This window comes from Rhea americana, unplaced genomic scaffold (genome assembly GCF_003343005.1).
Source record: "Rhea americana isolate MKP2758 unplaced genomic scaffold, rheAme1 scaffold_3, whole genome shotgun sequence".
Taxonomy (NCBI): Eukaryota; Metazoa; Chordata; class Aves; order Rheiformes; family Rheidae; genus Rhea; species Rhea americana.
In genome coordinates, this window is record NW_028186423.1 from 613,472 (window position 1) to 636,828 (window position 23,357).

At 38.5% G+C, this 23,357-nt stretch overlaps 1 protein-coding gene across 8 annotated transcripts in view; it reads left to right on the forward strand.

The window, feature by feature from the left end:
* The window catches only part of ENOX1 (ecto-NOX disulfide-thiol exchanger 1), a 362,080-nt gene that overhangs the window by 272,845 nt on the left and 65,878 nt on the right, over window positions 1-23,357 (forward strand). For all 8 annotated transcript variants that reach the window (XM_085309444.1, XM_085309441.1, XM_085309448.1 and 5 more), the window contains one exon: window positions 8,682-8,894. In XM_085309444.1, the coding sequence (XP_085165570.1) occupies window positions 8,682-8,894 (213 nt within the window). The remainder of the gene's footprint in view (window positions 1-8,681; window positions 8,895-23,357) is intronic.

The window sequence follows — 23,357 nt, forward strand, 5'->3', positions numbered from 1 at the left end:
CCTTTAGCATGCCATGGCACTGATAAGGAGCTAAACTGAAAAGAGCTGGTTTCTCAAAATTGACTGCCTGGTGRCTGGGACTGGGAAGATTCTTCTAGTACATTTTTTCTGCGAAAGCTTGAGGRTCATGGCTTGTTCTCCATTTCCTGCTGACTGCAGACCAGGCTCCAGGCCCAAATCCCTTCATATCTAGAAAGAACTTGCTGGGAACATGGATTTATGCAGAAGTCATTGGGAATAATAAGGGAAACCAATGAAACCGTAGAGTAGTGCAATTCATTACAAATTGTATTTTCCTATTGTCCCCGTTTACTACATGGCATTATCTGCCATTGAGAGTGACATTGTCTGTCATTGCCAGTACCTTTTGTCTAGGCCTCACAGATCTTAGCCTGCAGCTCTAAAAATATGCATCCAAACTACTAACGCTCACTGATTAAGCTTGAATTGTTCTACATTGATAATTTGCGGCTACTATTGATGTCTGTGTTGGTCACAGCTAGACCTAGAGAGAGAGAGAACCCAAGGAAATGATTGCTCATATAAAGCCAACTTTTACTGCATTGGAAAGACCACTTGTCACAGAATACTCAATTTAAATCTATTTCATGCACTTGCACATAAAGTTTACAAGCCTTCTTCATGAGTCCAGCAAATAGAAGACAGAAGAGAACTGAGAYAGGTTTATCAGAATGAGATGAACTTTAATATTTGAGCTGTATGGATGTATGTATGTGACCTCCTTCTCATACATTCTCAGATCAGGGCTGCGCCAATCAGTTTTTGGGTTGTGCCAGTTATTTTAGGTTTGAAAGCCAGTTGAGAAAATAAAACCACTGTTTAATTTTACATGAGAAGTTATTTTTGTTTGGGTTTTTTTGACCTTCCAAAGCACTGAAGTAGATTTGGATGGGAAAAGGAAAAATAAAAAAAGCACTGTTTGTTAAAAAATAATAAAGGAAAAAAWTTTTTTTTCAAAAGATATTCTTCAAATATACTTTATGGTCCAAATATTCCAAAATTTGACACAAAAGTGTAAGTAGTTTCAATGAATCATTTTCTGAAATAAAATAACAGCTAAGTATAAGTCCGATTAATTTAACTTTTGGCCTTCTTTCTGAGGTGCACTTGCCTTTGGTAAAAGTCTACATTTCCTTGCTGAAATGTCTCAAAAATTTGATAGATGTGAATTCTGGGAAACCAAGGTCTTTTTTACAGTGAAGTGTGACTGTAAACCTGAATCCTCATCTTTAAAAGGCATTTGAGGTCGTATTATAAAAATGTRACCATTTTGTCTTCTGGTTCGTTGAAGCTTTTCTGTTTGGTGTGTGTCTTTCAGATTTTTGATTCCTCAGTGTTGAATCAGATRCTTTATTACAGCACAGTGAGATGTGTCAGTAGATATTTGGGATCAAATTTGCATATTCTGACATCTGTTTTCATGAGTGCATTATAAATGGTTGAGTAATGTGGCACGCAGAACATCACACAACTAGAGAGAGATAGGCTGAACATGTTGATCTTTTATCTTTAAGTGGAACTCTGCTCTGTCAGGTGCATTGGAACAAATCATTTTAATCTGTGTGCTTATGACATTTGTGTTTCAAAGCAGAATTTTGAACATTATGATATTCTTAATTCAAGCATATCTGTACCTAAAGGTATCATCTCCAGAAATTGCTTCCTGCAAATAAGCTCTTTTAAAATACTGCATCTGTCTTATTTGCTGCAGGTAGTTAAATAGTTCCACTATCTAACAAAGACATCTTTTCATATCTGAGTATCTGTTTTTTAAATATTTTGGGAAAAGGAGCCATAAACATCTGCAAGCCATATACAATACCCTGATACTTACCTCCCTTTTAAATACCATGTCTCTTTATGAGTGCAGAAAAGTTATTCATGTGGTTTTCCATTTAAAAAAATATAATCTGAAAAACTGAGAAGCTGCTTCTTTGTCAGGCACTGTATTATCCCCTGAAGAGAGAACAGATTGGAAATTTAAATAAATAGATGGCAGTTACAGTAGAATGAACTAACTGGGGATGCATCTTGTGCAAGATTCAGGTAACATCAAGCCTGACAATCTCAACCCTTGCACATCGTTTGAAATATAAACAACATTTAATTGCTTGGGAAATAGGATATTTCACTGAGAAGGAAACCACGCTGCTTTCATTATCACTGTGTACTTGAGAGCCAGACTTCTGGAGTGCTGCAGAAGCAGTCTGGATATCCAAGGAGGCAAGTCTCACATAGAAAGGATCAAATTCAGTGCAAGTCTGTGTCAGAAAGGGAGGCAATGCTGAGATCTTCTTAGCAAATCTAATGAATGCCAAGCTTAATTGCTGCTGAAAGAATCCAGACCCTTTTTTTAGCATAATCTTTTTTTATTAGTAGTATATCAAGATAGAGACCTATAATAGACATGTTTCAATGCTTTAGTGTCAAATCTGTTCACTCACCCTTCCCGTTTTTAGACCATCCTTTCCCCCTTCCTTCTTCCATATGCTGCTGACATCTGTTGTGACACAATACATCTGGCTCAAAGAGCCTCACRGAGGGGCTATGAGCAGGCACATCGTGAGGACACTTTTGTCTCCTGGCAGAAGAATTTAAGGTGGGTTCAGCTATCCATGGCCTGGTAACCCAGTTCCCTGGGTACCTTGCTCTCTAAGCCTGGAAGAAATATGTTTGCTGTTAAAAGTGTGTTACTAAAAATGGTCCTCCCTCACCTAATCTATATTATATCACAGCAAATTTTAAGGTTTTAATATAAACCCACTTGATTAAATGGACAGCGCTGCAAAATGACTCAAGTTAATTACTGTGAACCGGGATAATACAGCTCACTGATCTGAAAGTTTGTGGTATGACTTTGAGAAATAGAGAGGAAACTCAATACCCTCATAATTACATTTTATTGGAAATAATGGCATCAGCAGGATAAGATAATGGATTTCTGTGTCTCACACAATACACCCACCTCTGAAAGAATCTTGTGCAATTTGAATTTGGAAGAGATTGATTATACAGTGAGGAGAGATTTCTTTTGGGGGTATCTTTTAGTGAATGTGTGTATATACATATGTGTGAGTGCATGTATTTAAAAATCTAGTCTCAGCTGATCATTTATTATGTAACTGGAAATGTTTCTTGGATATAGAATACAGGTAAGGCTATTTAAGAGATACTAAGGTGGATGATTAATCATTCTTTAAAAGAAACCCTTTAGCACTGAGAATCTGGATTTTCTGATGCTAGCTTATTATGCCTTTGGGTTAAAAAAGTTATTAATTCCAGAAGTACCAGACTGATGTGTTTACAATTATGTAATTTACAATTATGTAAGTTATTTGACCAGGGGAAAAAAGAGGTTGAGGTGCTAGACTGAAGACATGTTTCTAGGTCAGTGGCAGGCACTGTGTGCAGGAGAAGCTCTTAAGCCAAGAGAAAAATAGGTCAGCATTGTGGCACCAAATACGTCGTGTGCTAGGAAGCAAATTGTTCCTGATGCACAGGGGACCTGTGCTGTACTTACTTATGAGTGAGGTTAGTAAAACTTTTCCCTGGCTTGATTCACCCATGTCAGCCAGCTGGCTTGATTTACTATTTTTTGTAGYAAACTCAATGTTTTCAGTTTAGAAATCTTAGTTGTAGGCTAATAAATTACCAAATAAGATGACAGATTGATAGTAACCTCAGTCAAACATCCTCTCCTGGCTGTGGTGATACAGACTGAAGAAGTCACCATCTTGAGCTGGCCATTACCGCTTCCTGTAGTAGCAGGACTGGGCTCGCTTTCCCAAACTGGAGCTGGGGAGTGATCAGGTGGATGGACCTCCATGTGGAGGGGGGCCTCAGGCAGACCTGAGGGCAGGGTGACCACGAGCAAAGGGACAGGGAAGAGCAGCAGGGGATGACATGGGGGACATACCATCTTTCTATGGCACAGCTGACAGAGGACAAGCTGTCATAGACATATCCCATGAGCCTCTCTATACACATGCTCTAGCACAGTCATTCTCCGCTTTGGTGACACTTCCATGAAGTATTTGTTAACTGGATTTCTAACGGTCAGGGCAGAGCTTAGAATAAGGGCACACTGACCCCTTCCCATCTTACAGAAGGGCCAGAGGAAAAATGAGACAAATTAACACAACCCTAAACATATGCAGCCAGTGCAGGCACTTTCTAGGTGTAGGCATGAGGATAAAGAGTAACAGCTCAGTCCTCTTTACATGTCTTTGTAAGTCTAGGAGATTGCTTTAGGGGAAGAAGACTATGGACAATGTGCTGCAGGCTCTGGAAAACACCATGGACTATAGGACAACGTAGAAAGATTGCTCTAATTTAGACAAGCCTCCGATGTTGTATGAATTATGTCAGACACTTYCCAAAACTTTGAAGAAGTGTAGAGTTGGGAAGATAAAAAGCCTAAAAAGTCTAAAAGCAGCTGTAGCCCCATCGTTCCATCTTTTCCTAGTGAGAAGTAGAGTTTATATTTCTAAATATAGAAATATAAAGTTGTCTGTTTGAAATATACCTCTAAATGCGAAAATGATAGTAATAATTGAATATTTGAATGCCTGGCTTCAGAGTGGTAGATTAGTCTATCTCCTTTCTAATGGTCAAGGCTTTAGAAACTGTCACCCCTGTGCTGATAGTACTGTATGCAAATGGTTAACCCTGAGAGATGAGTAGTCCAAAAATTTCAGATTCTGAATTCTGCGCTGTTCTACACCAAGGAAACTCCATAAACTGAGAGTAAAATCTTTGTTTCCTACATTTGTCTCCAGTATGCCATTTTGTAGCAGTTCTTGTCATAGCTTCTTCTATTAAGAAGTTTGTATCAGTTGAGGTTGCTTATAGAGGGTCAAATCGTAAAAAAATGCAAAGCATTTGTCAACAATTGTTCCTCTTTTTTTCATAGGAATATCCCTAATGGTGATTTTCCAGGCAGCTTGAGGGATGCATTTTCTTTTCTTTATATTTCTTTCCATCTAAGTTGTGAGCTAGGATTCAAGTGCCAAATATCTTCAGTTGATACAAAATAAATTTGAAATATCTTGTCTCCAGAGGCCTGTAACTAAGTGTAGGAGCACCTGAAAATCTCTATCAATAGGCACCGAGCAAGTCATCCTCAACAGAATAATAATATTTAAAAGAAATACCGTACCTCACAGTTTACAGTACGGCTGTAGTAACATAAGTACACAAATACTGCATAGGTGTTTTATAACTGCTATATTTCTGTTGGAGTTGGGTCTCCTCTGACTTAACGCAGATGTCTGTTGTACAGATGTCTATATATGAGCAAGTCACTGCAGACTCCCTTTACAGCCAGTTGAGGGAAGCAGGCTCTTCTAGGGCACAGTTTATCTCGCCTTCAAGTAGACAGCTGAAAGAGAACCGACAAAGCGTGTCTGAGAAGTGTCCATCTCCTTCCGTGACTGTACTGGGAGCCTGGGAGTGCTAACTTAGATGACATAAAGGAGATGAATTCTTCCCTATTTGCTTAAAATATGCTGTAACTTGGAGGAGAAAATACTTAAGTGCAGGGAATGATTCACTGTGTGTTCATTTTAAAGAAACAGTTACACACTGGAGCATCTCTTATATAAAGGAATCTGTTTTAAGAGTATGTTTTTAAAGTGTGTATTTCTATGCATTCTACCTCAAGGGAATAATTTTGAATAGAATGAAACATTTTGTTGTAGTTTTTTAAAGAGTGACTGCAAATACAGGACAATTCATTCTCTACTTATATTGGATTCCATTGCTGTTTCTTCTGCTATTTATCTACTAAATAAAAAATTAATGAACAACCTGGTATAGAAATCTGATTTTCCAAGTAAATCCCTGCTTTCTGGATAAAGAAAATTAATTCACATTGAGTTGCCTTATACCAGTCACAGAGTAGCAGACTTCTGAATATAAAAGTTAGAAACAAACGTGAAATAAAGAAATTTTAAAACTGTAAAGATTTTATTTACTAATGTACTTCCATAGTGCATATATTACCCTCTAGCATTTTTAATGTATCTCCTAATTATGTAATCAATGACATTTCTGATGCTTGCCACTGAAAGTTTTTTTCTCCTGCTAGAACAGAGCCATGAATTAACTGTAACAGGCCCACAGACCTCTGTAACTTTCTGACAATATAATATGTTGAAAACAGCTTTTCAATGTGTCTTTTTAAATGGGTTGAATCTATCTGGCAGAAAGACGGTATGTTTATGAGCATCTCTTCTAGACACCAACTGTGCTTGATAGAAACAAAACAAAAGGAAGGGTGTTTTCATTTCATGTAGAGTCTATAGCAAAACAACATGTAGCCACATACTGTGGAGAGATTAAAGTAAGAAAATAGGAGAATGGGTCTGTGCAACTGATTTTGCTAATGCATCTCAATGAAAAGTTTTGCTCAGTTCTGTACACGGCTCCTTCAATGTCACGGCGTTACCTCTTCAGAGGTACTTCTGTGTGTCATGTCTCCCAACTTTGATGTTCATTTCTTGACCTAGATTGAATGGAATAATTTACTCTAAATGATACTTCAGTGTTGGGTGATAAATTACATGTGGTCATTACCATTACAGATAGTGATGTCCACAAGCTAAAAGAAAAACATTCAGCTGTAGTCACTGGGTATTCACAGTCAGACGGCACTCTCAGTGTTAACAGGCTGGTACCATCCACAAAGTGGTCTGGCTCTACAGACTGTAGGAAATGGCACAGTAACATTCTCAGAAGCCATAACAGGTTATTCTTATTGACTGCTGTAATTATAATAAACATTATAGTCCAGGAGTAAGTTCTTGGCACATCCACGACGTCCAGTTCCCTTGTATTTCAGCAGGCTGAAGATTTTCCCAAGCTTGGAAAAAATGTTTATTCCCAGTGTTTTCTTGCAATGAATACACCTTGCATCAGTCTTGTGTACACCTGGCTTTTCTGAGGTCCATGTTCAGCTAACTTTACTCATCAGAGCCACTTAATATATATCTGTCTTGTCTGTATCCAGAAAAGGTAGGAACTGGAGACTTATYTAAGGGGATAACAGGGAAAGAAAAGACYCCTAAGAGAATCTTCCTCCCATGAGACAATTACTTAATAAATGATGATGTACAATCATATGTCAGTGTAAAGTAACAACTGGTGGTACCTCATGTAYAAATTGCTGTACATCATGGTAGAAAGAGAGGAAATTATGATGCTCTTATTTTGTGGATTTTTTTCAGGGATCTCAGATGAACATGCTTATCTAYGTGTGGAGCACAAGTCCCCTTGCTGCAGCTGCAGGCGTGGTTCAKTTAATAAGATGCTAAAGATTAGGCAATGTAGAACATATTCTTCCCAAACTGTCAGCRCAGAGCATTTCATTTGTGCTCCTTGCATTTTAGGTTCCTCACCTTTTAAGGAAGTGATTAGTAGCTCAGAATAAAAGTCCAAATCATCACTTAARTACTAGTATTTCGTTATTCTTTGCACATGGAATGCAATGCCTTTGTTCCACCTTTCTGCATCCTTTAACATGGCTGGTCCAGGATTTTCTAATTTTCATTTTAAATGACTWTAGGTTATAAACCTACTACCTCTCCCCATCAAAACTATATACCTTCTCCTATAGAAATATATACCAACCATCTAAAGTATGTGAAGAAATCTAAACACCAAGGACCAGATGAAGTATTTAAAATGATTTATTTTAAAAAATGAAGTTTAAAAAATAAAAACCTATGGAAAAGATGAGATTGATTTGCACAAAAATGGTTCCATAGAATGACATTGTTGTAACAGCATTTTCTTGCAATTCAATCTAAATGTGACTTAAAAAAAAAAAAAAGTGTTGTCTGAATGAAACCAGAAGTATAATGGATCCTGTGTTAAGAGTCTTCTGAGGAAGGCGACTGCACTGTCAGAAGAAATGAGATTACTTTGGAGGAGGGCACAAAATCTAACCACRAGTTTTATTGATCTTTTTGCAGAGAAATATAACAACTTTAGTTACCTGAATAGTAAACATAAAAYAGTAATAAAGGTATTTGTCAGGGCTCCTTTAAAAAAAAGTATGTAAAACAACATAGAAAATATAGACAGATCATCTGTTCAAAGCAGTTGCTTATAATTAATCAGTGCTTTGAGTAGGAATTGTTCAGCTTAGTCATCGTTCATTAATTAGAAAAGCTATGTTAGTGAAATCTGTTGACAAAAGCATGACTGAGCCCAAGCTCCAAGACTGAGCTTTTGGCCAAGCTGATTAACAAGGCCAGATTTCTTCAATGGCTCTGGTAACATAAAGGTGCCTGATAATCATTATTACCGCTACTCCCAGTGCAAAGTCATTTTATATTGCTAAAACAGCTAACGAGAATTGTTGTGTAAATGAGGAGTCAGGCCACAGGGATTTTTTGATTTTTTCTTTCTTTTTTTGCTTTGCTTGTGTCGTGAGAGCACTGTTAAAATAATAAGACAAGTCTTGAAGGAAGCTTTGTGGAGCTTCACACAGTCGTGTTGGCTTCCTATACCTGATAGAACAAMGGACCCAAAAGTTGCCCAGTATGATATAGTGCAAGCAAGAGTTGTGGTGATTTTAATGTGACACGGAGCAGAAAATGTGTTCTCGGCAGGATATTTATATCTGTAATTTAAAACCTGTGCTTTGATTGTCCTAGATGATAGCAAGTTTTCAGAGGCCATCACAGTGCTGCTYACCTGGATCGAGCGAGGCGAGGTGAATCGTCGCTCTGCAAACCAGTTTTACTCGATGGTGCAGTCRGCAAACAGCCACGTTCGCCGGCTCATGAACGAAAAGGCCGCTCATGAGCAAGAAATGGAGCAAGCCAAGGAGAGTTTTAAAAATGCCTTAACAGGGATCCTCACTCAATGTAAGTAACCCCTTTTTGTCCAGTGTCAGTGTAGTGCTGGTGGTGGTGGTGGTAGTAGTTTCTTTATCATTTATTTGTTTTTTGGGGGTAAGTAGTTGCAACGCAGTCATATTCTACCTCATATGCTATTTCATACTCTAAGGCAATTTGGAGGAACAAGGACCATTCGTAAGAGCTTATTTCTCAAGGTGAGCAAAGTTTCAGTAGTTTTTTTTTTTTATTAGTAGATGAAGACATGCTTTAGGCATACTGTCTACAGTTACGTAGACATAACACTTCAGGAGCAAACCAGACAGAAGCATCCCTGCTCTGAACAAAGATCATGCTTTATGTGGAGAGAAGYGATCTGTAACCTGTGAGCTGTAGGTATAAGAACTCTAATTAACTAGGTCAATTACCGACTAGAGGACAATCAGGATATATATTTAGGCTAGGTTTCGTTCAAAGGAAGTAGGACTGCACAACTTTTAGGGATATAATCACAGCCTATCAGGCCACTTCCACAGTAAGAGAATATGCTGTGCTGCTGCTGGCAGTGGGACTACTTGGCTGATACAATACCAGTATTAATTTGACAGATAAACTGCTTTAAATATTCGGTGCTGGCAGCTATTTCCTTAGTACAGAAACATAATCAATTCAGTTACCTTAATGGGGTTCCTTCATAAAAGTCATCAGYATGCTTGCCTAGAGGTCTTCTTGAGGAGGAGAGGAGAGAAAAGGAGAGGACAGGACAGGACAGGACAGGATAGGACATTTCATTGTTGCAGAGTTTTAATATGTCTCTGCAATACCTTGGGGTTCATCTCTTTTGTCTAATCCACATGATAAAATGACCTCATGCTACTCAAACAAGAGGCCTTGTAATTCTCATAAAGATAGAGCCTGGACCASCCCTAGTATGAAAGTTAAAAACAAACAGCAAGACAGTTTGCCAGATGGAGGTTAATACAGTTGGCATTRTAATTTCTGAATCACACCCCTAAGCTTTACACAAAAAATAAATTTTAAAGGCTTTCCTGCAGTAACATTCTGGTACTTCAGGGGTCATGATTCAAAAGTTAGGGMTAAAGACAGACACTTGGATGGACTTACTCAAGCTTCCTGGATTAAGAAAGTATCCTCTGAAAGTTTCCTGTATAGACAGTGGAGAGCTAAGCACCTCAAAAGACCACTTCAGATCTACTGCCACTGTGCTTCTCTTTTTAATGCCTTTAAGTTTAGATACTTAAACTTAGGAAGAAATAATCTGGTCCAAAGGCATTTGATTTCTGAGGACATATGTTCAGTGAGGGAAATTTAAAGATCCACTAACATCCCTGGTAATTTGCCTAGGCAAAGTCATCTTCCATCTCAGCAACTAAAAGGCAGTGTGAGTAGCAGAGATGCAGGCATCACACATGGCTGTGCTGTTCAACTCACACCAGGGCCTCTCTATTTTCATGCGCAACAGCCAGCTCTAGTATTCAGAAATGCCTTCTTTAGATGCATTTGAAAAAAATCCCCCATTGTCAGCAGGCTGAACCTTAGTTAAATCTGTCTAAATTAGCCTGTTTGTCACCAACTGTTGTGGAACATCTGTCACTTGGAAATAGAGATCCCTGTAGTTTCAGGTGGAAACTTTCAGTTTGGCTATATGGTTTGTTTCTGTAATGTGCTGAATGTTGAACTTACAAGAACAGAAGTAGGTCTGGCTTCAAAACATGAGTCTCAGAGTAACACACTCACAGCAGTGGCTAGGAAGGAGAGAGCTGCTGGCAGATATGGCTTACGAGAACTAGGTCAGTGAAAAGACAGGCTCAGGGAAGTGTTAAACTGTGAATTCTATAAGAACAAATTTTATGAGCATTCCAGATGCTCCACATTGGTTATTTTATCAACATCATAAACATTGGCCATTATTAGCATTAATGTGTCTTATTGAAATTCTCTGCAAACTTGCCATGAACAGATGGATGATGTTTTGCTTTACATGTGTATATGACTAAGATTACTAAACATGGAGACTGTGAAATGAGCTTCCACTTTTCAAGATTTTTCTTGCATTTGAGTTGATTTGAGGGATGTTTTTCATACYTCCCTTTGCATTGCTTTCCCACACACTGACATAATGGGTTGTAGCAGAACTTTTGTACAGGATTTTTGAATGCCAATTTTTGGCATTCTTCTGTCATGATCTAGGTGTCTAAAATTTATGTCCCACTTTCAGCTGGTAATTCTGGGCTTTCGTTACGATTAGTAGAGAAAAAAAAGCATCTCCAGGGGATGAATCATCAGACCTACCCATTCCAGTGAGATCTCTGCTGCCCACAGAGGACTCGTAGAGGGCATAACTTTGAACCGGACATTTAACTTTTGTGTGACTAGTTTGGAACAGATTAATTCCACTTACTATGTGGAGTCTTTTCATATGCAGAAGGAAGGGAAGAATTTGGACTTGGTTAAAAATGCCAGCATTGTAACAAATAGTGAGTATTATGGGAACTGAAGAAGAAATACATTAAGAAAATGGGCTTGAAGTGCACTCACCTGGAACACATRCACTGTGTATGTGGGTCTCAGTATAAAATGCTTTCTTATTAATGAGGATTAGCATGGCCAGAACATTTCAGCTTATGGCCCAGCCTCTAAGGAAGTACAGGTATCAAAATCCTTGCTACAAATTTCTGCCTGTAGGTATTTAGAAGATTACCAAGAGGATTACCCCTAAAAATTTGGGTCGTGTTCAGTACGTGAATTAATTACCTGACCAAGATACCAGTGCCAGGATAATCAGCAAAATAAAGTGTATTACAGCTGTCACATCACCAATTTACAGCCCCTGATTTAAGTTCTACAGGGAGTCTAAGCCTTGTTATGTTGCTTCCTCAGTTATTTAAAGGATAAAAAGAGAAAAATGTCAATTTCCTTCTTTTTATTAAATTGTGTAGTTTTCCTTGATGTGAATCAAAGCTTAAAATAAGGATAGCTTTCCTGGATTTCTGATAACTCTCTCTTTGCAGCTTGATTTTCTAAATTCTTCTAGTTTACTTCCATAGCAGTTACATGTCACACTGCCCCCTGAGTTTCCATGCATTTCCTTTTTTTTTCCCCCTCTCAAAACACCTTTTCAGTCTAAAGCTTACTGACATTGATCCTCATGTTTAAAAAAATAAGGGGGAGGATCTCTTTTTGTTTGTTGTTTTTTAGATTGCACCCAAGTTGCAATTCAGTTCTCTTCTCTGACTCTTTCCTCCTTGCACCACACATTTCATCTACCTGTTACTGAGATTTTGAACTGTTTAGGGCAGCATCCCTGGACAATGTTTTCCAAAATGCCTGTAGGTGAGTGAAGAGCCAAAACCCCATCAGAAATGAATTAGGTATCCGAAGGGGATAGAAGAACCCCAAAATGCAGTAGACTGTACTTAGCAACTAATGATGCTCACCGATGTGACTATTTTTGTCAGTCTTCATAATGGATGAACCTGCAAGTGATTCAGGCACCAAAGCTCCATCAGGGTCCATGCGTCAGTCTTTCTTGTTCCTGCAGGGGAACAGTGGGAGGGTAGTTTTCATCCAGTAGCCCTGTGGTTGGGGTACTTTCTTGACATGCACCAGCCTTCAATTTCACTTTTATTTCTTTGGCCTCTAAAGAACATCAGTGCCTAGTGGTCAGATCAGTCTTTTGGAAAGATGAACTCTGTGTTTGAATACCCTGAATGCCAGGGAAGGAAGTGAACCTAAGCCTCCCTCCTTCCCAAGAGTGGTCTAAATGGTGAGGGCTCGTGCTCTGAAAGGCAGGATTGACTCCCCTTACCGCATTTGACAGAAGGCATTCAGGCACCTGATCCAGCAGGTTCCCAAGTGGATCCCTGCCACCCACGGCATACTACTTGAACTGAGAGCATAGCTACATTTATAGCACATCCTCAACCATGGGATGTACGCGCATGGTCTAGTTAAGCTACGCACATAGGCTAACTAGCAGTGCCTTTTGTGCATTGACATGTGTTAAACCCTTCCCCTGCATTTTGTAGAAAGCCTGAGCTTCTAACCCACCACAGTTGATTATGGACAGTCACTGGGATCTTTCAGCTTTAATTAAAGGCCTGAATGCCAAAATACCAGTCCAAAGATGTGGATAGACAAATTGTTTGTCCTACAGGATAAGCTGGAATATAAGCTTACAGAGCTAAATAGATTYTCCACTGTAATTTATCATGGATGTCTCCTTATCTCCTGGTGGACATGAGGTTGCTCAAAAGGGATCCCAATGACTATGGGAGCCGTTGTATTGATGGGTTGTCTGTTAACATGCATCAGGATGAAGTGATACGCTACAGGACCTCATCCTAACCTGGAAAGTGGCAATTAGTTCATTTTCAATAATTTTTGAAAATGGGGCACAGACCTACTTACACATGTTTGAAGGTTGTGACCCTAAATTTTATTTGCAATGACTAAGTGCCTAATGCCTACCGTTGGCACTAGGCAAACAAGTGGCAGCAATCCAGTATAGCAATTCCCAGCACTCAAACTGGGCCAGTATACGCCAGTAGGATATCCTGGTATTTCCAGGGGAGAGCGCAGATAGGCTTCATACCAACACTGTTTTGTTGTTGTTGTTGTTATTGTTGTTGTTTCAGATACTAAGTATCATGACTTTAAGATAAAAAGGAAAAACAAGTTGTTAGAAAAATTAATGCACTTTACCAATGGCAGCATGCAATCCTCACTAGAACTGCTGAAGTATTTGTACTGAAAACAGGTTTAGCCACTAGCTAAAAACAGAATATTGGTATATTTTTCTTGGCACAGTTCTAATCACAGCTAGGGGCTGAATATTTGTAGTTTGGGGCTGCTTAGGTAGTTTGAAAATAGGAGGACTCATAGCTGATGGTAAGAGTGGTATTATTAATTCCCCTTCAAAGACATTAGACTTGCCACTGAGAGAGCATCTAAGTGAGTCCCTGCTTTTGYCTAGACCCTCTGAGAGGGTCAAGCAAAGCACAACAATTTTCATTTATGTCACTGGTATATCTTTGAAACAAAAGCCATGGTGGTGGCCAAGGAAAATCCATCCGTATATGAATGGCATCCCAGCTTTGCAAGGGGCTGTGATTGGAGTAGCACACTATGACTCTCTGAATCTAACAGCTCCTTTAGAGGCACACTCCTGCTCTACACTTATACTGGGTGAAGAGGGAAACAGGGAAAGCACCAAAGGCTWCTGAAGTATTGGGCATAATCTAAAGCAAGGATATGGCATCATCAACCAGAATTTTATGACAACTCTTCACATCATTGCCTTGTGAAAATGATTTGAAGAGCTGAACTGCATGGTTCAGATTCAGATGAGACCTAGTCATCTTGTAGATGTTTTCCCCCTCTTGCTGCTGAGAGACACTAATATTCACTCTGCAGTTCAATATACAGGGTTACCTCCTGCCTGTAAGCTTATTTGCTTCCTTATACTTTTATATATTCGTATGTACATGGAAGTAAGCACAGAGATGTACTCATGATTCAAGAAACCCAGAAACTAGAGAACCCTCGAGCTGGGAGATTATACAAGAGGAATTTCATTATCTGCTTAACTTGTTGTTTTCACATCCTTAGCTCTTTTATTCATCATTTATGACACAGGATGTGGGGCTAAATAGACTTTTGATCTGATTCAGTATGGCCATTTGTAAATAAGAACTAAGGTTTTGGAGGAAAGTCTGTTTTTCCCCTGTTAGAAAGGTCAGGATTGACCTCTCGTGAATTTTCCTCTCTACTGAAGGTCCTTAGCAGTACATTACAGTACTCTGACTTTTTATCAAACGGCTGGTAGATATCCAATATAAGTTCCCCTCCCTTCCCCCCTAGGAAATTTGAAGTTAAATAATTCTGAAGGGAAATACACTCTAAACAGTCTGAACAAAAATTCTTTCTCTTCTAGATAGTTCATTTTCATTCTCTGGTCTTTCTGGATACAGTTTAATTTATTTTTACATTATCAGTTTCTTCATAGACTGAATCTGAATTTTTAATGTAAAAAAGAAGAAAAAAACTTTAAAATCCTTTTTGAGCTTTCTTCAAGGATGAATTAGGATTTGTTTTGGTTTTCTCATTACGAGCTCATGTTAAGAGTTGCTCTCTTACTTTACAGAAAATGGAATTTACATTGTTATGATAGTGATTACTAAAATCACTTACCATCTTACCTGGTTAACTTTAAATTTCCTACTGTCATCCTTTTACTAATAATCCTTCCACTTTCAAGTATGTTCTCTAAGTACTAAAAATGCAGCCAGTTTCATTACTGGCTTCATTATTGTAAGCACATTAGCTAAAATTCTCTTAGCAGTCAGACTTTTCTGCATGCATTCACACTTTCTGAGTATTCTTTCAATTGGTGTGCATTAATAACAACTTTTAAAAAGATTTTCCTGCTCTTAATTGTCTGATCTTACAGTCTTTCTTTCATTTGCCAGTGACTAATTCAAAAATAGGAGCTTACTATATGTGCAATTTTTTGGTCATCATTAAACTCTTTGTGAAAGAGATTGAATCATGCAATGTGTTTTTACAGTGCTGCCCAGATCTCAGTTGGTGTCATGGAGTGCGTCTATAGCACAAATAAAAACATTAATCATTCATGTCATTATTCCCCACTATTATTTTCTACCTTGATATATTAGTAAAAAAAAAAAAAGAAAAAAATACAAAATAACCTCCACAATCCATTCAGTCCATTTTGATTAGCTCATTTAGTCAGCATGCTTTGTGCTTGTTTCTCTACTGATAATTTGTCCAGGAAAGCTTGGCTGGGTATCTCTATTCTTCCTTAGTTATCCACCCATTTTCTATCCAATGTGCACATGTTCTCGGAAGCATTTCTATCCTGGATACTGCTGCAGTGGCAGAGGATAGAGATGAAAGGCTCTATTTCTATTTTGCCGTGCATCTGTTCCTCTTTCTAGCAACCTGTAGTGTTTCAGATAGCTTCCTCATTTGCGTTTCATCTTCTTTGAATTTCTTTGTTCCATCTGCAGCCTTCACTCTACCTAGAGCCAATAGGAAACTCGGTATTGATTTAAGCACGGCCAGAATTTCAATAGAAGCCCTTGCTCTATTGTTTTAAKTTTTTTTTGTTTTTTTTTTTTAATGTAGATCATTAAATATGCGTGGTGCTTTACAGCAAAATAAAAGCACTGCTTCCTAAAAGGCTTCAGCCTAAGGCCCCATTTCAACAACTCATCCCACTTGCATGGATTCTGCAGGATCTCCTGAAAAATGAACTAAGGCTCAAAGCAAAGAGACCCATGCCTGAATCACAGGGAAGCCTGTGCTCATTCCTAAGGCGGCTTGCTGAGTAGGGATCGAGGTGAGGGCCTGATGCCTCATATAACTGAACTCTAAATATTGTATAGAAATAAATGGTAAAGGATGAGAATAAGGCATTGGAGCCAGGAAGGAAAGAYGGACACTTCATCTGAGCTTTTTTCAACTGTCTGTGCACACAGGTCATGTGGCCTACATGTCTAAAACTGTTCAGGCTGCTTATAAGTGAATAAGCCTTGCAAATACAAATAAGAATAATCCTATGCCAGTATGACTGGTTGAAGTGCTTACCCCCTTCAGCAGGCACTTCTCAGAGCTTCACATCGAGTCACTGGCTTTGTCCCAAAGGATGTCTTTCATGATGATGACAGAGATGTCAGGGCAGCAGCAACAGGAGGGGAGTTTGGGATAGGGATAGAGCATTTGGGAAGGAAAGATGGAGACACATAGCAAAAGGCAGCAAAAATACAGGAGTGAGATGAGAATGGAGGCAGTAAAGGAAGAGAGAAGGAGASGAGTCATTGTGTGTAGAGGAACATAAGGTATGGCAAGAAATGGAGAAGTAAGTGTTCCCACGTAAGATGTGTGAGACAAGAGTTTTTGTTTAGACTGCTAAAAGATGCTATGGCTGTTCAGGCCTCCTCCTCCACCTCCCTGTTCCTTTTTTTGCAGCAAAAGAAACCATATTATGCTAGAAACAAATACAGCCCTCTTGCTCTTCTATGAACGTCCTGAGCTGCGATATCCCTGGGCGTTTATTACTTAGAGAGAGTCCTTTCACTTAATGGGACCTGCCAGAGTTCAGTCACATTTATGATGTTTCTTCAGCTCAGGGTTCCCTCAGGGGATCTTTTGGGACAGGCATACATAAATAGTTGTTCCTACTCCTGCTATTTTTAAATCTGACAACTGAAAAAAGGTTCATCAAACCATAAATAACAATGATCAAGAAGAACAGCTAATGAAATGCAGTACATGGGGGACAGCATATAATCTAGTCAAGCTGATGAAGAAAGTAATATTCACTTAATCTTTCTTTGAGTTTGTGGGTTGCTTTTTTTTTCTTTTCTTTCCTTTTCTTTTCTTTTCTTTTTTTTTCCTCAGCACAAGGTCCATAGTGGTGGCATTAAAAGAGCAGGTACTGTACATTTGTACCTGCCCTACTGTATTGTGCTGGCCTGATGTCAGGTTCCTGTTTGTTGAGAAATGACATGGAGGTGAAGTGGTCTTGTTGAGTCCAAGTGATTTATCACATGGCACTGTGCCAGCACTTGCTGTTATATCAAGCTGTCAGTTTCTTTGTTGTAAATTAAACCACATTTCACAACCKAAAAGATTTTTGAAGCTTATTTTGTAGATGGATTTTCTAGCAATCCCTTGCTGGGCAAACTGGGCTCTATTTAATCAGAGTGCATTATTTTATTTCAGAGTATAACAAGGAGTGTTCTTCAATTTCTAGAACTGTTAATTATTGATATACATACCTCAGACAATTAACTGTAGGTTTCAGTATAAATTCAGAAAATGGGGCAGGGGGAGGATTCAGTATCCCTGTAGTACTCTTTTCACTCTTCCACACYGGATTTCTTAGTTGAAAAAAGAAAACAGGAAAACAACAGCTGCTGACACTGAGATTGGATCACTTTACAAAAGAAGAGATTATTATTTGTGCTACAGAACAAGTATCTTTGGTTATGTCCACGTATGAGAGAAAGGCACAGAGCACCGTTAGTTACTCACCCTCTTAATAACCCACACAAGCACATTTACTTGTGCCACTCTGAGTCAAATTGGAAAAGAGAGAGGAACAGGGAGAGCAAGATATACAGAGGTAGAGTTTTTATTTCATCTGAATACTGTGAAGTGTGTAATCTAAATCTGAATAGGCAGATAGATGTAATATTACATACTTACAACTCMCTTTTCCCAGAACCGTTAAAAAAAAATCCCAGTTGAAAGGGACATTAACAGGTTTTCACTGTAGAAGTACAGGTGTCTAGTTGATGTTCAGAAGGCAAATAGGATGGCCACAGCAATCAAGCCAAGACAGCACTGGGATCAGGGATGCTTCCATCAACCCAGACACACTTTCTCCTGGTCTCCAGCACTGTAGGCATAATAAAAGAGAAATGTAGAAATAATTTAATACAATTTAGACAGTTAGACTTGCTTCTCATGCTTTCTAGTGTTGAGGTAAATGACACAAGGTAGACAGAACAGGAAAAAACTCCTTCAGGTAATCCTTGTAACGGCTCTTCGCAACGCTGAAATCCCTACATCAGGAGGGGAACAGAAAAGGTTTGTGGGTTTTTTGGTTTGTTTGGTTTTCTTTCCTTTTACAAACCAAGTCTGCCAATTCCTTTTGGTAGATGGTGCATTTTGCATAGCTGTCAAGATGTTTATCTCAATTACACAAATGCATAATGGTATTTGCTTACATACCCACCTGATGACCAGCAGTATATTTTACTTTAGGCATAGTACCTTGCATTATCTGCACTCTTCTCCAGGGTAATGTTTTCAACTGTTATTATTCTCTCCTCTGCCAATCAATGGTAGTCACATCTGTTTCTCTCTCTCTCTAACGTGTGTATTGGGTAACAGAGAAGGGCTGTAGGCTTTCAGCTGTAAATCTGTGAAAGGCAAATACTTCTTCTGAAAGTAAACAGTAGCATAACCAAAAGGCCCACTTTAATTTAAAAATTATACTTCTTTCATTACTCTGCCATACCTCTAGAACTTGTTGATGTCACATATCGCTGGCCTACGTGCAGTWTTAGGCTTGGACTTAGTACTAAGGTCTGCTCAGCACATCACCAAATGTCTTTCAGGAAYGTTGCCAGAAATATTCTTTCTTTCTATTGAACACTGACCTGGAGACTCTAATTCATTCACTTACAGCATCTAGCCTTGACTACTGTAATTTCTTGATTTGCTGGGCTTGGAGCCAAATCGATTGGCAGACTCCAACTTATTCAGAACTCAGCAGTTAGGCTTCTAACCTAAGTCACGCCAACTCTATATCCTCCTGTGCTGGGAATCTATATCTGAAAAGTATGTCACACGTTTACAGTAACAGTTTCCTTTACACTGTAATTTTATGGGTGGAATTCATCTTTCCTCTTGCACATCAACTGTCTCGCTCTTACAGAATTTTTCTGAGCTAAATTGCTAGATAGTCTATTCTTGCACTTGCAARTATTTAATGCATAGCCCTTGCTGTATCCCTAATTGGTAAAATTGTAGTGAAATTTTGTGTGAGATCTGATTAATTTATGAAGAYCTCTGTTTTAACTTTGTCACATTTATCACATTGTGTTTTGGTTTCTATTTTGTTTCCTTTTCATTGTAAGGCATTATAAAACATTTGGTTGCTGATATTCTTTGTTACTGCATAAAAGAAATTAAAAATCTTCATTTATGCATGGCAACAGATAACATAATAAACAAGGGAAAAAATGCCCATTCTTGTCTCCTGAAACCTGGGAAGAATTTCAGCCTTTGCTGAATAACATAGTTAAAATAGCCTCTTTGATGAATGTAATGGAGGATAAAAGCGCTTTCTTGCTACCTGTTAATCTGCAGATGAGTCTATACTTTGGTTCCTGTTTATTTCTTTTCTTCCCTAGTAGTATCTTTTTCAAATATCCTGTATCACATGTTCTMTTACCCTGTAAGATGTTCTGGTTTTCCCTTTAATCCAATCTTTTATGCAAGTCCTAAGGGCACTGTTTAAGGGATTTTTGTTGTTGCTGTTCCAGGTTTGTGTGGTTGTTTTTTACATTTGCACCTGATAACAATACCCTACTCTAGCAGTGTGGTTTGTGGCAACAAAAACCGAGGTATAAGTGTCTGTCTAATTGCTTACTGTGAGCTTACACCTGTAATAAAGTATATTGTAGCTACTCTGCAGTTCTTAAATATTAGCTGACACTTGCATATCACTCTAGGTTTAGTTTTTGAGGGGGTTTTTTTAGTTATTTTTAAATCAGTRGAAAAATAATAAGATAATAATCCTTTATCTGAAATATTCCACATCAACTACCAGCTGCAGAGTAAGTCGTTAGGAAAGATGCAATCAATTACACCCTCTGAATTATATTGGCGTAGACCTTTCGAGAACTATGTGTTTTTTTAAAACTTAATTTAGCAAGGAAGCAGCTTTGCATATGGTCAATGAAAATTTGATATAGCACCAGCAGATGTTTGTCAATGAATATTTCATTTTACTTAATAATACTACTTACCAGTCACAGTTGACAGCACAGTGCATCCTAGAGCTTGAGGTGCCTTAGAGAGATAGGTATGACCTATTACTTCATTTTGGAAATTTCCCTTGGGGGGTCAGGAAATAGTCTGAAAATCATGATCAGCAACTAGATGGAACGACTGMTTCACCCAAATTGTGCAGAGATCAGACCAAAATCTATGTCTTCTCTTTGGTCAAAGACCATACCCAGACCAGAAGGGAAAAAAAGTGAATTGGGGAGTTTCCCAGTTCATATAAACTTCCATGGCTTTCCCTCGGGGATGACTCTATCATCATTATCGGCTGTGTRCTGTTGGATCACTTGCCCGTACAAATTTGATCCTGGTCAGGGATGGGTACATTATATCCGATCTACCAATTAGCCAGAGCACTGGAGTTTATGCCAGCTTTAGTCTTTTACACTGGCTGTGGGAGAACTGACGAATCTCGATGCAACACGAATTAAACTATGAGCAAATCTGAACTGACAGAATGGGCTTGTATTGGATTGACACCTTGTATCGCACGAACACAGGGTTTTGGGGCAATAMAAGGAGACACAAAGCCACTTTTCTGTACCGCTGAATCATGGTCTTGACTGCTTTTTAGTTCTAATGTAATACTTGGAGACATTTTAGTTTGGGTGTTACCTAGCTGGTGTTTGTATCACTTCATAACCTAAGATGTTGTGTATATATAAACTGCTACATATAGATTAACACTTTCTTTGAATGTGGACTAGTCGGACATTAGTTTTTGACATGCGCCAAAGATTTGCTCCTTAAGGCTCCAAGAGATCCATGCTCAGAGTCCTCATTTAGATGAGTAGCGTCAGGAGGACTTTTGTCAGATTGAGGACTCGGCTCAACTCAGCACGTGACTTTTCTTTCACCATCCACCACCCCTCCAGCCCCAGCGAAACAAAYTGAATACAGTAGGCACTAATACATGAGAGAATCGAAAGGGAAACTTGATGCAACTGTAGATGTAAAGAACTTTCTAAGTAAGTGACAGATATTGTTAATTGTAATATGAGTTACAATGGACATTTAATATTGTCTCCTGCTCTTCCTTGTTCTGTTATCCACTGCTGTCCACTGAATAACATTTCTTAAAACTGCTTGATTTTTAGCCTACAGTATTCATAGTATCCTACCTTCTTTAGTTTTTTATAAAACTCATAGTTAAGTAAGTGAAGGAGATCCTTTTCCTGCTCTTCATTTTGTGTACCGCAGTTACGCAAGAGAACTCTTCGACGTCTTCCTGTCTTGTGCTTCCACTGAGGAGTTTCTGAAATGATCAGATAATGACTTCTGGCAAATTTTAGCACCTGTTCACTGAATGGAAATTAAACACTTTAAAGTTCAAAAAAAAATTTTTTTTTCAAAATTCAGATGATCTTATTAATACCCATTAGTGGAAAATGGCAAACCGGCTCTTCTTCATATCTTTGTGAATCTTTTCTACTTCAATTTCCACTTCCAAACTAAAACCAGACTGTAATTAAGCAAGATTTTCTGAGCACCTGGGTCACCAACACAATGACAGTAATTAAATTCAAGCCTCAGTTTCTATACACATAATAATAGAGTGCTTTTGCATTTTCATTCTTTTCAAATTAATTGAATAAATATATACAGCATAATTTGATCCTTGATATATCCGCCCTTCRCTCCAAGCAAGTGTTAATATGCAGAAATTATCACATCTCCTATTAAAACTTAAATGGGTCAGGAATGGATCAGATCATCCCAGTAGTTTTGAGAGAACTCTTTTTTTAGATTAAACAACATTTAAGGTTTAATTAAAACATAAGATATTTATTTGTATGGTTTTTAGAAATTAATTAACTAGCCCTAATGGTTGCAGACAAAGTCTTCCATATGTGATTCAGCATGTCGTAGCCTTCCTGAATTTGAAAGCAGCTTGGAGCAGTGGCAGAAAGGAAAAAAAAAAAGAAAGAAAGAAAGAAAGAAATATGCTCCTATTCAACTGAGTGAGGTTAACTTTCAGATCAAGAGGTGGAAGATATAGAACTGACTTACTAGTCATCTAGACCATGTTAGGGAAGATAGGCTGTTATATATAATAAGATCTTCCACATCTCTAACTAGTGGGGAGAAGGAGAGCAATCACTGAGTGACTCACCAGAGGCTCCATAACAGCACTTCTGCCACCTCATCCACAGTGAAAGAGAGGGGAAGGAATTGCTGCAAGCTCTTGAACATTTTTTCAGCCCAGGAATCTGAAGAGATCAAAAATCAAGAACCTTCTCATAAACTCAAAGGTTTTTTTTCAGCTTGAATTCATAGAATGACATAGCTGCTCGCTCAGGAGCACAGTTCAGGCCATTTGTAGAAAATTTGGAGGTCTTGGTGGTCTTGCGCTTACATGTTCAGTGATCAAGATTGCTTACATCTTGACCAAATCATTTTTCAGCAGGTCAGTGTTGTGAAAGGTCAACATTGATGTAACTAATGTGAAGAGAAAGAAAAGAGGACTGGGAGAAAATGTTCTGATTTAAGATAAATAGGTAACTAAAAATTTAAGAAGCTCAGTTGTCTTAGTGTAGTAACAAGATCTGGCTTCAGAATTAATTCWTCAGAGTTGAATGAGGGAAGCCCATTTCACACATCTCTTGTTCAACTCTACACACTAAAATGCAAGGGTTCATATACATGAGCATACATAGGCCAGGGACACAGGACACTCACCTACTGCAGGTGAGCCTGAGAGAAGCAACAACAGCAGTTATATGATGCAGCATTTAAATATGTTTTAGCCCTTCCTGTCTGCTAGCAATTCGCACTATCAGATACCTACCCTTGAAAGCAGAGCTTGCTTGTCCTCCATACTTTCATTTGTACAGCGCTCTCATTTATAAGCAGCTGCCACCAAGGAAC